Source organism: Elgaria multicarinata, chromosome 10, assembly GCF_023053635.1.
Source record: "Elgaria multicarinata webbii isolate HBS135686 ecotype San Diego chromosome 10, rElgMul1.1.pri, whole genome shotgun sequence".
NCBI lineage: Eukaryota > Metazoa > Chordata > Lepidosauria > Squamata > Anguidae > Elgaria > Elgaria multicarinata.
The window spans coordinates 8,859,076-8,873,483 of record NC_086180.1 but is presented as its reverse complement, the minus strand read 5'-3'; the positions used below and the strand labels follow the sequence as shown (position 1 = coordinate 8,873,483).

Genomic DNA, 14,408 nt, shown 5'->3' with positions numbered 1-14,408 from the left:
TGACTTCCGAATCACCCTTCTTTTTTACCATCATTAATGGAAAGATTGAACTATAGAGCCATCTTTTTAAACCATCCCAATATTAACATTGTTATTGTGCACATAAGGGATTCTAGTTCCTCATTAAAAAGAAAAATCTCTACTGGCCTTATTGCCTACCAGACAGTGGTTTTTCCCCCCCACTACTAAGAAGACAGCTTTTCTATAACCAAGCCTTGAAAAATGGGTTAAGCTTTTATAATCATATGGCCTAATTTTCAGAAGAGCAAGTTCTTCTTCCTCTATTCCCATCGAAGTACTATATAACCAATTTGAGAAGGAAGCACTTAAATGATTAGGGGTCTTAAAAGAGGCCACTTAAAATGCCCCAATGCCTTACAAAGAACATTGTCACTTTTTTTCCAGTTAACAACCTTCAGTCTGATTAAATGGATCAGCATCAACTTCAGATGGGAAACCTCAGATGAAAACCGGTATAACAAAATTACCTAAGGTTTTGCTTTTTCCACAGATCCGGATGTGATGCATAATATAATCCTCCTTACTATACTACTTGACAAGAAGCTAGTGATCCACTCAGGTTTGATTAGCTGTAGGAACTACTTCTTAACCGAGCAGATGCACATACCTAGTAGGATTTTCTGTATATATCTACTGATGCTGTCAAAATTCATAATTTCGAGGTTCAGAATATGTAATCTAGCAATCTGTTATCCTCATTTTCAGTTCAAGGAGAAGAGTATGACCCCAAGGGTCCTTCTCCAGCTCACAATGTAGAACTCCTCCTTCTGTCATTCTCTTCTCCCAAACTTATCTGGATGCAGTACAGGAGCTGTAGTAGTGTTGAAATCATTCTGGAGGCATCTGCTTTCCCCCCCTTGGATGTCTGCTCCATCCAAGACCCAGAAAGCTATAACGTCAGCTTTCAGATCACAGAGAAAGTAATTGAAAACCCTATAGACCTCCCGGTGACCAAATTGGGAGTGCGTTGGGATTTCTCAATTTGGAATTCAGCTCAAGAAACTTTTTGGAAAATAGCTCAGGTTACTGAGTTCAATTCTGAATCACCCATCGCTATAAATGTTTGTTTTCTGTTGTCGGTAACTCTGCAGGCTATATCAGAAGCCATTCTGGAGGGTTCCTTTTGGAATTTCTTTTTAGGGGGCATAAGAAGTTGCAGTGGGATGGGGCAACCTCCGAAGACCTAGAGTGCAGGAATCACCCTGCCTATTTCTCTTTGCCCCCGCACCGACACATCTCTGAAACTGATACAAATAAAACCTGGATTACTTCGTGTACTATGCTAAAACAGCACGGTCTCTCTCCTCCGTCCACCCACATTTACTACTTTCGTTATGCCCACCTGTTGCCTTCTAGCAGCTACATAGTTCAGCTTCACCATCTCTTTTCCAAATTCTTTGAAGCGGTTTGCAAGGTCTTGCTCATTTGTGGCATTCTTCACAGCTTCTAATGCTTCTTCTACCTATAGTGTGGAACAAAATGAGAGATGTAGGGAGTTAACAATTATTATTATTATTATTATTATTATTATTATTATTATTATTATTATTATTTCTTACCCGCCTCTCCATTTGGATCGAAGTGAGGAACAACAATAAGTAAAATACATAACAATAAGTAAAATATATAACAATAAGTAAAATACATAAAACTGAATGGGCACTACTTCTGGCCCAATTTTTCCCACGGTCTCGGGCTGAGTCCAAGACCGTGAGCATGTAGCATGTTCCACCACTTTTCCTGGCTACGCGCGCTTACTCGCACGTAGCTGGGAGAAGCCGTGCATGGGGCGCAGCACTGCGCCCATCGGGGGCAGGGTGGGGGGGATCGGGGGAAGGGTGGAGGGAGCAGGGAGAATGATTTTTTTTTAAAAAAAATTACTTACCCAAGCGCACGAGCGTTCATGCGCATCCGGCCCCTTTAAAAAAAAATGGCGGATGCGACGGGTCTTTCCTTTAGCCCATTGCGCCTCGCGTGTAGACCAGGGTGAGATCCCACGATACTTGCATCACGGGCTCTCCCCTCGTCAGGCACAGATTTTAAGGTAGGTCTAGCTAAGGCCATAGTATACATTATTAAAACATCCTAAAAACTCTACGCCAGCAGGTTCCCAAAAGCTCCATTTATAACACGGGGCAGCCTAAGAACTCTTTCCCACCTTACAGATTTGGCTTGTTCCTTCATGCACTCCGTATCATAAGCTCCTTGTAATGTTTGTTTGGTTTTCACATAGTGAAATGAACATGGGTACTTGCTCCCTTTGGTTCATATATAAAACTGAGCCACGGAATCTACATCCAGAAAGGACTTATATTGGGGTTTCTATTTCTCAAGAAATGCCCTCCACCCCACCTTGCTATATGGCATGTTTTGATACCAAGGGGAAAGTGCAACCTTGAAACAAAGAAGTTTAGAAAACACACCAGGCATATCCAAACCCTTAAAAACCTAAAAGAGCTCTATCGACCCCATTCCCTAATTGTAAAATATACTCCCTAAAACTGCAACTAGTTAAGTGCCCTGCTGTCAGTATGAGTGAGCCAAACTCTTTTCAGGTTTCCTGGCAAAGGGTTAAGTGAATAAGTCTTAAGCTCACTCAAAAGACTGCATTTCCAACAGACTAGTCTCCAGCAACGAGTGATTCAAAGGAGGCAACTTACAATGTAGCAAACTATTATGCAACCCTCATTTTCACTCAACTGAAAACGTAAGGCTTGCAGAAAGGTTAAGTAGCTGCAAACATAGACATAGGGTGACTTTGGTGTAAAACATAAATACATGAACATGCACCTGCTCATACCACGACATGTATGAAACTGATACCCTGTGTGTATTTCGCCACACATGCACTGCTAATGAGGGAAGGGGGAGAAATTTGTTCAGTCCGTATTTAAACTTGAATTTACCCAACTGCGAACTTTCAAATCAATTGTAAACTGAAATTCAAGTTACCCTTCAGAATTCACATTCTCCAAATTTTGAAATGGAGTTCTCCAATGAACATGGCGTATCAGTGGGGCTGCCTTTGAAAATGGTCCAGAAACTTCAATTGATACAAAACAGGGCAGCATGTTTATTAACAGGGACTGGCCAATGAGACCACATCACACCAGACCCTTTCCAGCATCAATGGCTGCCAGTCCAGGTCTGGGCCCAATTCAAAGTGCTGGTATTAACATTTAAAGCCCTAAACGGCTTGGGGCCAGGCTATCTGAAGGAACGCCTCCTCCCATATGTACCTGCCCGGACCCTAAGGTCATCCTCAGGGGTCCTTCTCCGCGAGCCCCTGCCAAAGGAGGTGAGGCAGGTGGCTACCAGGAGGAGGGCCTTCTCTGCTGTGGCACCCCGGCTGTGGAATGAGCTCCCTAAGGAGCTTCGCCTGACACCTACACTATATGCTTTCAGATGTCAGGTGTAGACCTTTTTATTCTCTCAGCATTTTGACAGTCTATAAAGTTAATTTTAACTTTGCTGTTTTAAATTTGTATGTTATATTTGTATTTCTGCACCGCTGCTGTGCTTTTATATTGTATTTTATAATATGTTTTTATACTTTGTTCTATACTTTGAATGGTTTTAAATTTTGTGAACAACCAAGGGAGCTTCGGCTATTGGGCGTTATAAAAATGCAATCAATCAATCAATCAATCAGATATCAAAATGTGTATATTAGGCTTATAAAATTCATGCATTTGGAGAAATGCACAAACACAGAGACAAATTTTCATGCAATTTTTTTTTAAAAAAAATCCTCAAAGGTTAGGATGAACCAAATATAACCCGAATGGTGAAATTCTGAAAGTTCAAGAAGAACCAAACTTAAGATTGGAAAAATAAAAAAACTGGGAGAACCCAAAATTCCTACAGTAAATTCACTGCAGTTTGGGAAACAAGTGCTAGAGGGGAGAAACATGAGACTACTTATGCTACACTATATGTTGTATAATTCACCAATTTCCAGCAAGAAAAGAACATAGTTACAAAAACAGCAGCCGTGAAATGAGGATGATTTTGAACCTTGAATTTTTAGCAGGTATGCTTCTGCTCAATCTGTTTCAAAACCAATATTTTTCACAAATAGTAAATGACAGCCAGGCAGGAAAAACACCCACCCATAGTTTTCAAGTCTGCTGTACAAAAAAAGAAGTAACACTGAGACTGGCATCACATTAGAATTACAAAATGCAATGATAAATAAATTACTAGCTCAGGATGGATCACATAAAATTGGTGATCGTAACGATAATGAAAAAGCATACCAGACATTTTATGCAGTCTGATCACCAAGCAATCCTTCCCATAGGTGGTGGAATCGAATCAAATAAGAAGGTGTAATCCTTCCACCTCTAGGAGCTGGAAAACAACTTATACATTTATCCAACGGCTCTATGTGTTTTTTGGGATATATATTATGGGACAAAATGGTTGCAGGTTAGGGCTCATCTACACTGTTGGGGCCCATTGACACATACCACTTACTGCTTTCATACCACTATATCCTGCTTGGTGTGGCTTCTGCCTTTTATATACCACTTTCATAGTGCAATATCCTGCTTGGTGTAGATGAGCCCATATATGTCATGGGCCCCAACAGTTGTCAGTGCACTTCAATACCACTATAAAGCAGTAGCGTGGCTCCTGCCTTTTATATACCGCTTTCATACCACTTTCATAGTGGAATAACTGCTTGGTGTAGAAGACCCCTTTGTGTTACTAGGCTGAGTTCCTATTTAAAGAATCAAATATCATTGGTAAAAAGGAAACAGTCTAAGATACATCATCTGTGAGATTTGGGGTAGTAAAACCTTACAGACTCTGGATGTGAACTACAGCCTTTGGAACGTGCTCCCCAAAGAGGCTTGCCTGGTGTTCTCTGTTACCATTTAATGCCAGATGAAAATATTATTTATTGCCCAGGCTTTTTATGGTGCTTATTAGGGTTTATTTGGCTTTTTAAGAATTCTTTTGTTGCCGTCTTCTTCTATTGTATTAGTTTTTAATTGATGTTCTACTGTTTAAACTGCTTTGAGAGATTGCATACCTAAAAACCGGTATATAATATATACATGGATATAGAGAATAATTAGTTTTCAAATCCCTCTTATAAAGATATCGTATGTTAGGATATTTCCCCTTTACCCACTGGAGTAGTGAGACGGGTTTTAGAACATGCTATAACGTCTCCCATATGGAGGCACGGAGCAAGGCCATATGTGGGCCAGAGCTCTTTATGAGGAAGGGTGGGATATAAATCAAATGCAAATAAAGGCCTCTGAAGGGAGGAATACTTGAATATGGTCCAGTGGTGGCTAAAGAATGTTCCAGGAATTTCTAAACAGAGCAGTGTTTAGGAATGTTAGGGAAATTACTGCTAATCTCAATCATGCACATAATAATCATAGAATCATAGAATAGCAGAGTTGGAAGGGGCCTACAAGGCCATCGAGTCCAACCCCCTGCTCAGTGCAGGAATCCACCCTAAAGCATCCCTGACAGATGCTTGTCCAGCTGCCTCTTGAAGGCCTCTAGTGTGGGAGAGCCCACCAAAAATCTAGGTAACTGATTCCATTGTCGTACTGCTCTAACAGTCAGGAAGTTTTTCCTGATGTCCAGCTGGAATCTGGCTTCCTTTAACTTGAGCCCGTTATTTCGTGTCCTGCACTCTGGGAGGATCGAGAAGAGAACCTGGCCCTCCTCTGTGTAACAACCTTTTAAGTATTTGAAGAGTGCTATCATGTCTCCCCTCAATCTTCTCTTCTTCAGGCTAAACTGCAGAGGCCACCAGTGAGGGAGGAAGCAGCAGCCAGGCACCTCTCCACCGTGCCTGGGTCCAGCTCCAGCTCAGAGCCCCCTCCCTCCTGCTACCAACTGTCACTGCAGAGGCCACCAGTGAGGGAGGAAGCAGCAACCTCTCCACCATGCCTGGGTCCAGCTCCAGCTGAGAGCCCCCTCCCTCCTGCTGTCAACTGTCACTGCAGAGGCCACCAGTGAGGGAGGAAGCAGCAGCCAGGCACCTCTCCACCATGCCTAGGTCCAGCTCCAGCTGAGAGCCCCCTCCCTCCTGCTGGCAACTGTAACTGCTGAACTTTGCAACTAAGATTGTAGTGCCTGAATTTGCTTTCCTTTCCCCCCTCCTCCTCCTCCCTCCCAATCCCCTTTCCTTTTGTGTCATGTCTTTTAGATTGTAAGCCTGTGGGCAGGGACTGTCAAGAAATACCTTTGTAAGCCGCCGTGAGAGCCTTTTTGGGCTGAATGGCGGCATAAAAATCCTTAAATAAATAAAATAAAAAATAAAAATAAACATGCCCAGTTCTTTCAGTCTCTCTTCATAGGGCTTTGTTTCCAGACCCCTGATCATCCTGGTTGCCCTCTTCTGAACACGCTCCAGCTTGTCTGCGTCCTTCTTGAATTGTGGAGCCCAGAACTGGACGCAATACTCTAGATGAGGCCTAACCAGGGCCGAATAGAGAGGAATCAGTACCTCATGCGATTTGGGAGCTATACTTCTATTAACGCAGCCCAAAATAGCATTTGCCTTATAGCATTTACCAGATTAGCATTTACCAGATTGTGGATTTCTGCCTGTTGTAAACACACTATCCATCAAAAAGAATATCTCAAGTAATGCTGTGCTCTGCTTTGCTTTGGAGCATAAAAGCAATAGCGAGGCGGCCTGATTCGCCTCTGACAAAGGCGGAGACTAAGTGGGTTCGGGGGGCTGCGGATTGAGGCGAAGATCGAGACCAAGCGGATCCTTCATCTTCATCCAGAGCTCCGAAAAAAGGTAAGTGGGGGCTTACCTGGCGCTGCCGCAGTCCGTGTGGTGACGGCGGCAGAGCCAGGTAAGAGGGCGGGGGGGGGAAGGGTCTTACCTAAGTCTGTCGCGTTCCAGCAGCAGCGTCACCTGAGCCCGAGGACTCAAACTGGAAGACCAGGCAGCAACCGCGGCCTGCCCTTCCGCTTTGAGCTGTGTCCTCAGGTGAAGCCGCTGCTAGAACGCGACGGATGCAGGTAAGGGGGGAGGAGTGAGGGGGCCTTACCTGGTGCCACCACCGCCACAGTCCATGCAGCGACGGCGGCAAAGCCAGGTAAGGGAGCAGGGGGGCAGGGTCTTACCTGAGTCCGTCGCTTTCTGGCAGTGGCTTCACCTGAGCCCGGGGACTCAAACCGGAAGACCAGGTTGCGGCCTGGTCTTCCTGTTTGAGTCCTCGGGCTCAGTTGAAGCAGCTGCTGGACTACAATGGACGCAGGTAAGGGGGGAGGAGGGAGGTGGGCCTTACCTGCCACCACCGGTGCGGAGCTCCAATTCGGATCCGGAGCTCCGCAGTGGAGCGGACCAGATCTGGAATTTTCAGATTGGGTGCAGAGCGGATTTGGGGGGGGGGGGTTCCGTGCACAGCCCTAATCTCAAGGACTTGGACAAAGAAAGCAGGATTGTCACAGGGACCACCCAGTACAGATAAATTATGTCTCTTGTCTCTCTCATACTAGAGGTAGAATGGGCATATGGCCACATAATATTCCATATGAATGTTTACTCTTTAGCCTAATATTCAATAGATTTAGAGACTGATATGGGAAGAACTGGACAATGTGTTAGAGAAAACGTATGCCGCTTGTTCCAATTCCCTAACTTATTGGCTTGCTACTTTAGCAGTAGATTGGAACCATGCAATCAAGACATATGCGAAAGTTTAGAAAAGGATATAAATAAGCAATCACCACAAATATCCAGGGACATCTAGACTAATAGACCTAACCACTTCTTTTTCAAACTTGCACGTAAACATCAGAGATGAAAATCTCTAATGGCAGAGGAAGTGATCTTCCACCAAGACAATTAAATTTTATTTACATACAGAGTTATGTGCAAACCACATGTAATTAAGGGTGGGTTTTTCAGGGAATAAGTCTACATTTTTTGCATGTAGTGCTCTCTCATTTTTATGCTAACACAATAGAAGCCTTCCTTAACTCTGTGCTCTCCAGACATTGGTGAACTACAAGTCCCATAATTCCTAAGCATTGACCATGCTGGCTGGGGCATAAGGGAACTGTAGTTCCCTTAGAGGGCACCAAGTTGTCTAACCCTGATTCAGAGTTTTGGGACATTTTTTATTTTTTTTGTAAAAGCAAACAAATACACAAAAACCAAACCAATAAGAAGTAGTAGTAGTAGTAGTAGTAGTAGTAGTAGTAGTAAAACAGTTGGTGCTTAATTATTCTAACATGAACACTGTAGTATCTGGGAAACAACCAAGGGTCCATAAGTGTAAGATTGATGGGGTTAATATTGAGCAAGTCAAGAATTTTAAATATTTAGGAGTCCAATTTAACAAGAAAAGCTCCTGGGTTGGCCACCTGGCAACAATGCTGCTATAAGCCCTTTAATCAACTCAAGCAATAATACATTTTCCCTGTGTGTATAAACGAGTTGTTCTAGTGTTGAAAATGTTTGCCAGGAAAGTTACTGCATACATTGTTTATTGTGCAGGATTATGGGGTATGACTTGTTTTTGGAATTCATAATTATTTTCTGCTATCATTCAGGTTTCTACCCTGTAGTATTCCTCCAGCAATGCTCAAAGATGAGGCTTCCTTGTGTGTGTGATTCATTCTACACACATTACTCCCATAGTGGTTAAAATTACAGCATGTGAGATGTTTCTGTTGGAACAGAAAACAAATGTCTCAGCAAATAATTGGACAGATAATTGTGAATCAATCATGTTTGTGGGTGGTACCGGTTGAAATGGTCATCATAAGCTACGACCCTGTCATAAAACAATTTAAGAATAAGTTAAAAGAGACTGACATCTAATAAGTGTGTTTTTCTTAAACAACTGTCTCAGTAGCATAATTTTAAAAGTATGAGTCTATGTAGAGATTAGTTGTATAATTTTACTTTTGGATCCTTGAAGAAGGCTTTTACAATTATCCCATTTCAGGTTATGCCTCCTGGGAAAGAAGTTATGCAAATATTTCCATAAATAGGTGTTGGTGTATTAGTGCTCAGCAGTTATTGTTAGCAATGAGCTCAAAATGGTTTTTGTCTGCTTCCATCTTCTTTATGCAAGTTCGTCTTCCCTGTTGTTCTCATTTGGGCAAAATTTGCATTTTCTGAAGGAAACATTCGTCTCTCTGATAGCTTCCTTGACATTGGCCATTAACCATGCTGGTGACCTCATAGGGCTAATCTACACCAAGCAGGATATTCCACTATGGAAGCGGTATTAAAGTGCACTGCAGGATCTACACTACTGCTTTATAGTGGTACTGAAGAGCACTGACAATTGTTGGGGCCCATGAAGTATCTACACCAAGCAAGATATAACACTATGAAAGCGGTATGAAAGTGGCATACGGTCTGTGTCAATGGGCCTCAACAGTTGTCAGTGTACTTCAATACCACTATAAAGCAGTAGTGTGGCTCCTGCCTTTTATATGCCACTTTCATAGTGGAATATCCTGCTTGGTGTAGATAAGCCCATAGACTTGGTGCTACCTTTCCTAACCTGTGGTATACGTTCTAGCTGAGATTCTTTTATTGTGGTTTTGAGTTAACCGCCAAGCATTTTGAAGGGATTTAAACTTCTTGCCACTCCCTTTCAAATTCCTTTTTACCAGTTCCCTCATTTTAGAGAAGTTTCCTTTTTTTAAAAAAAAGTCAAATCTGACTTCACTGACTTTTCCAGTAACCTGTTACTTTTTTGAGCTGGGCTTCCCACCTTGACTGTCTATGTACTTTCTTTGCTGGGTTCAAGGAGGGATTAAGCACTTTATCCTCCTCCAACAAGCTACTCATTGAACTTGCCTGGGATTCTATGCACTTGCCTACATGCTATTCCTTGTTGACCATGGCTACCAGGTGAGTGCTTAAATATAGGGCTGTAAATAAGGAACAGTGTCCAGGAATTTGTAACAGTGACATTTGGATATTGTTAAACAGACTGAAGCCTCAGCTAGACCCGCCTTGTATTGCACAACGGAAGCATGAAGATCTTGCAATATTTTTATCACGAGATCTCCCCCTCTGTTTCCACATGGCACACGATGACCTCAGAGGGAGAGGACGTCGCACCTGCCATTTTCTTTTTAAAAAAACAAACAGAAGATGCGCACGAGCGCTCATGCACTCAAAGGAAGGTGGTTTTTTTTAAAAAAAATAATACTAATAATTCCCCACTCCCCCACCCCTAATGGGCACAGAGCTCCTGAGGAGCTCTGCACCCCAAGCGCAGGTCCTGGCTCCTCGTGAGAAACCACAAGGAGCCAGGACAAACTGCGACGCCTGCTCACACGTTCTGTGGTCTCGGGGTCAGCCTGAGACTACGGAAAAAGCAGGCTCAAAGGGCAGGGTGAGATCCCAGGGCAAGGGAGGGATCATCCCTCCCTGATCCCGGGATCCCCTGTGCATCATGTGAATGCACAGGGACTATACCCAGGATATCGCCCTGTCCAGCTTTGGCTTTCTCCGCTGTGGCACCCCGGTTGTGGAATGAGCTCCCCAGAGAGGTCCGCCTGGCGCCTACACTGTACTGCTTTCGTCGCCAGCTGAAGACCTTTTTATTCTCTCAGAATTTTAACACTTAATTTTAACTTAAATTTAAATTTTACTGTTTTAACTCTGTGTTTTAATCTTATATCAATTTTTGCTGCGTGGTTTTATCCTGGTTGTGCTTTTGATACTGTGTTTTGTATTTGTGCTTTTAACCTGTTGGTTGTTTTATTATGGTTTTAATTTTTGTGACGCGCCCAGAGAGCTTCGGCTATTGGGCGGTATAAAAATGTAATAAATAAATAAATAAATAAATAACACATCTCCTCCTCAAATACATCACGAGTTGGAGTTCCCCCTGCCTTCCCTTTCTTTTTTGTTCATTGCATGCGATCTACCTTATACATATCAAATGATGCGTTAAAACAGACACAACTGAATGAGTAAAATATCTGATACACTCGAACAGTAAAACAGTGCTCTTTGCTGCTGTGGTTATAATTACCCAATCATAGCATCAACTGTCTCCTTTCCTGTTAAAAGAAGTGCAAGTACAAACTTTACTGATTGCCGTGGCGGTTAAGAAAATTACCATGAAAACCAAAATCTCATCATCACACAATTTGTTCCTGCTGCTTCTTCACCACTACTGAAAATACTAAGTAATTTTGTGACATGGAAATTGCTACAATCCTAGCATAAAGAAGACTACCGGCAATCCCATTCTCATGCAAATGAATTTGCTGACAATTTCTATTACAGATGGCTTTTCTCTTCTTCTTTTTTTCAATTAATGTCAGTGCTTTCTGCCGGAGTATGTGTGGTGGAGGGAGAGATGAAGGTTTTGGGGCTATTAGACCAGCTTATTGAGTATTTATGAAAAGGTCAGTGGAATTAGGTAATTGCCTCAGGATAACGGCCTCATAGCATGACTTCTGAAACTTTTCAGGGAAATAAATAAGGAGGGAGATAGAAATTCCGCTTGCAGTAAAATGCTACAAATGAACGTTCATGGGAGAAAATTATGTGGAGGACAATGTCTCATTTCTTTTAATCCACCTGACTTGCGTAGATAGACTTGCGTAGGCCTTATCTAGAGTATTGCATCCAGTTCTGGGATCCACAATTCAAGAAGGATGCAGACAAACTGGAGCGTGTTCAGAGGAGGGCCACCAGGATGATCAGGGGTCTGGAAACAAAGCCCTATGAAGAGAGACTGAAAGAACTGGGCATGTTTAGCCTGGAGAAGAGAAGATTGAGGGGAGACATGATAGCACTCTTCAAATATCTAAAAGGTTGTCACACAGAGGAGGGCCAGGATCTCTTCTCGATCATCTCAGGACACAGAATAATGGGCTCAAGTTAAAGGAAGCCAGATTCCAGCTGGACATCAGGAAAAACTTCCTGACTGTTAGAGCAGTACGACAATGGAATCAGTTGCCTGGTGAGGTTGTGGGCTCTCCCACACTAGAGGCCTTCAAGAGGCAGCTGGACAAGCATCTGTCAGGGATGCTTTAGGGTGGATTCCTGCATTGAGCAGGGGGTTGGACTCGATGGCCTTGTAGGCCCCTTCCAACTCTGCTATTCTATGATTCTATGATTCTATGAAATATTTCATCGAAACTTCTAAGACAGTAGTTTGCTGTGGACAAGAATGCCAGGAGGAAAAAAAATGAGTGACTTTTAGGGTCAACGTCTTTGTAAGCTCAGCCGGCTTGCTACTGAGCAACACTTCTACATATTTAATCAGAAACATTTCTGGAGCTGCCTAATTTCCAAAAGTGAACGGCATTACATAGGTCCCATCTGCTCCGGAGGGAGAGCTGTCAATGTGCAACACCTGCAGGGAAACACATCACAGGGTTTTTAAAGCAGTTTCTCCCAAACTGGGCCACCTGTCTCCTTAGGGTTTTGCAGGAAGCCAGGGAGATGCGTGAGAAGGAGGAACCAGGACAGAGCTAGCTGGCAATTCCTGTAGCACCAACGTTTGGTTAACAGTGCAAGGGGGAGATGGGAACTGTAGTGATTGTCAGTGGGTGACATGCGGATCCTGGCTTTTGGGTTGAATGTAGTACCTAGGGAAGGGTTTGCTTCAGCAGAGGCTGGTGGCTCCGATGTCAATGGGGTGGTGAATTCTGCTATCAGGGGCTCATCTACACCAAGCAGGGTATTGCAGTATGAAAGCGGTATATAAAAGGCAGGAGCTACACGACTGCTTTATAGCAGTATTGAGGTGCACTGAGAAATGTTGGGGCCCATTGACACATCTACACCAAGCAGGATACAAGCGGTATATGGTATTTTGGTATCACAGCCATTTGTGTCATCTACACCAAGCAGGATATTCCACTATGAAAGTGGTATGAAAGCAGTATATAAAAGGCAGGAGCCACACTACAGCTTTATAGTGGTATTGGACTGCACTGAGAAATGCTGGGGCCCATTGACACATCTACACCAAGCAGGATATAACACTATGAAAGTGACATGAAAGTGGTATATGGTATATGGTACAGTTGTCAGTGCTCCCCAATACTGCTATAAAGCAGTCGTGTGGCTCCTGCCTTTTATGTTCATGAGGCGCAGAGCAGTAAAGCTGCAGTTTATGCAGCTGAAACTTTCCCCACGGCCTGAGTTCGATCACAGTGGAAGCTGGTTTCAGGCATTTTCAGGCTCGGGTCAACTCAGCCTTCCATCCTCCCGAGGTCAGTAAAATGAGTACCCAGTTAGCTGGGGGAAAGGTAATAACGGCCAGGGAAGGCAACGACAAACCACCCCGCTATAAGGCCTGCCAAGAAAACGTCAGCGAAACGTCATCCTCCAAGAGCCAGTAATGGCTCAGTGCTTGCACCAGAGGTTCCTTTCCTTTGCAGCCTCGTGTGGCACAGAGCGGTAAAGCAGCAATTTCTGCAGCTGAAACTCTCTCCACAGCCTGAGTTCGATCCCAGCGGAAGCTGGTTTCAGGCAGCCAGCTCTGGTCAACTCATCCTTCCATCCTCCCGAGGTCGGTAAAATGAGTACCCAGTTAGCTGGGGGAAAGGTAATAACGGCCAGGGAAGGCAACGGCAAACCACCCCGCTATAAGGCCTGCCAAGAAAACGTCAGCGAAAGCTGTCGTCCCTCCAAGAGTCAGTAATGACTCAGTGCTTGCATGAGAGGTTCCTTTCCTTCCTTCACACCACTTTCATAGTGGAATCTCCTGCTTGGTGTAGATGAGCCCTGGGTTTCAATCAGAACTCTAAAGAAGTTATCCAAGGGGCTTCCACACCTTGGATAGCTCCTTTAGAGTTCTGTCTGTTTCTGACTGAAACCCGGAGTGGATTCACTGCCCCACTAACATCAGAGCTACCGGTGCTCACTGGTTTGCTCTGAAAGTAGACAAGAGAAGAGACGTTTGACCAGAAAAAGTTTGGAATTTGTTACTTTAAACCTTTGCATCATCTAATTTTGCATATTTGCATTGAATACTGTTGTAACCCACCCAGAGAGCTTTGGCTACTGGGCGGTATAGAAATAAAATAAAAGATAAATAAATAAAAAATAATATTACATGCCTTGAAAGCCAGATGTGACTATGTATAATTGCTTCTGTATTTCCTGGTGAACAGTTCTACTGCTCTTTACTGATGGTCTCTAAGTTAGAGGTGGTGTGTGTAATATGGCTGCCTAGCAGGTACCAGTAGTCTCCATGTAGAAAGCTCTTGACATGCATCCAACAGTTGCATCCAGAGGGAGAGGCGGGTAACAAATTATTATTATTATTATTATTATTATTATTATTATTATTATTATTATTATTATTTTCTCCAAGCCCTGTTCAATGCCTTTGGAAATGCCAACTGTGGGCATTGCTAGATGGGGCGATATCCTGGGGATTGCCCCAGAATTG

At 43.4% G+C, this 14,408-nt stretch overlaps 1 protein-coding gene across 2 annotated transcripts in view; it reads right to left on the bottom strand.

Annotated features, from left to right (window-relative positions):
• The window catches only part of CTNNA2 (catenin alpha 2), a 695,903-nt gene that overhangs the window by 577,563 nt on the left and 103,932 nt on the right, over positions 1-14,408 (bottom strand). For both annotated transcript variants that reach the window (XM_063135156.1, XM_063135157.1), the window contains exon 4: positions 1,364-1,483. In XM_063135156.1, the coding sequence (XP_062991226.1) occupies positions 1,364-1,483 (120 nt within the window). The remainder of the gene's footprint in view (positions 1-1,363; positions 1,484-14,408) is intronic.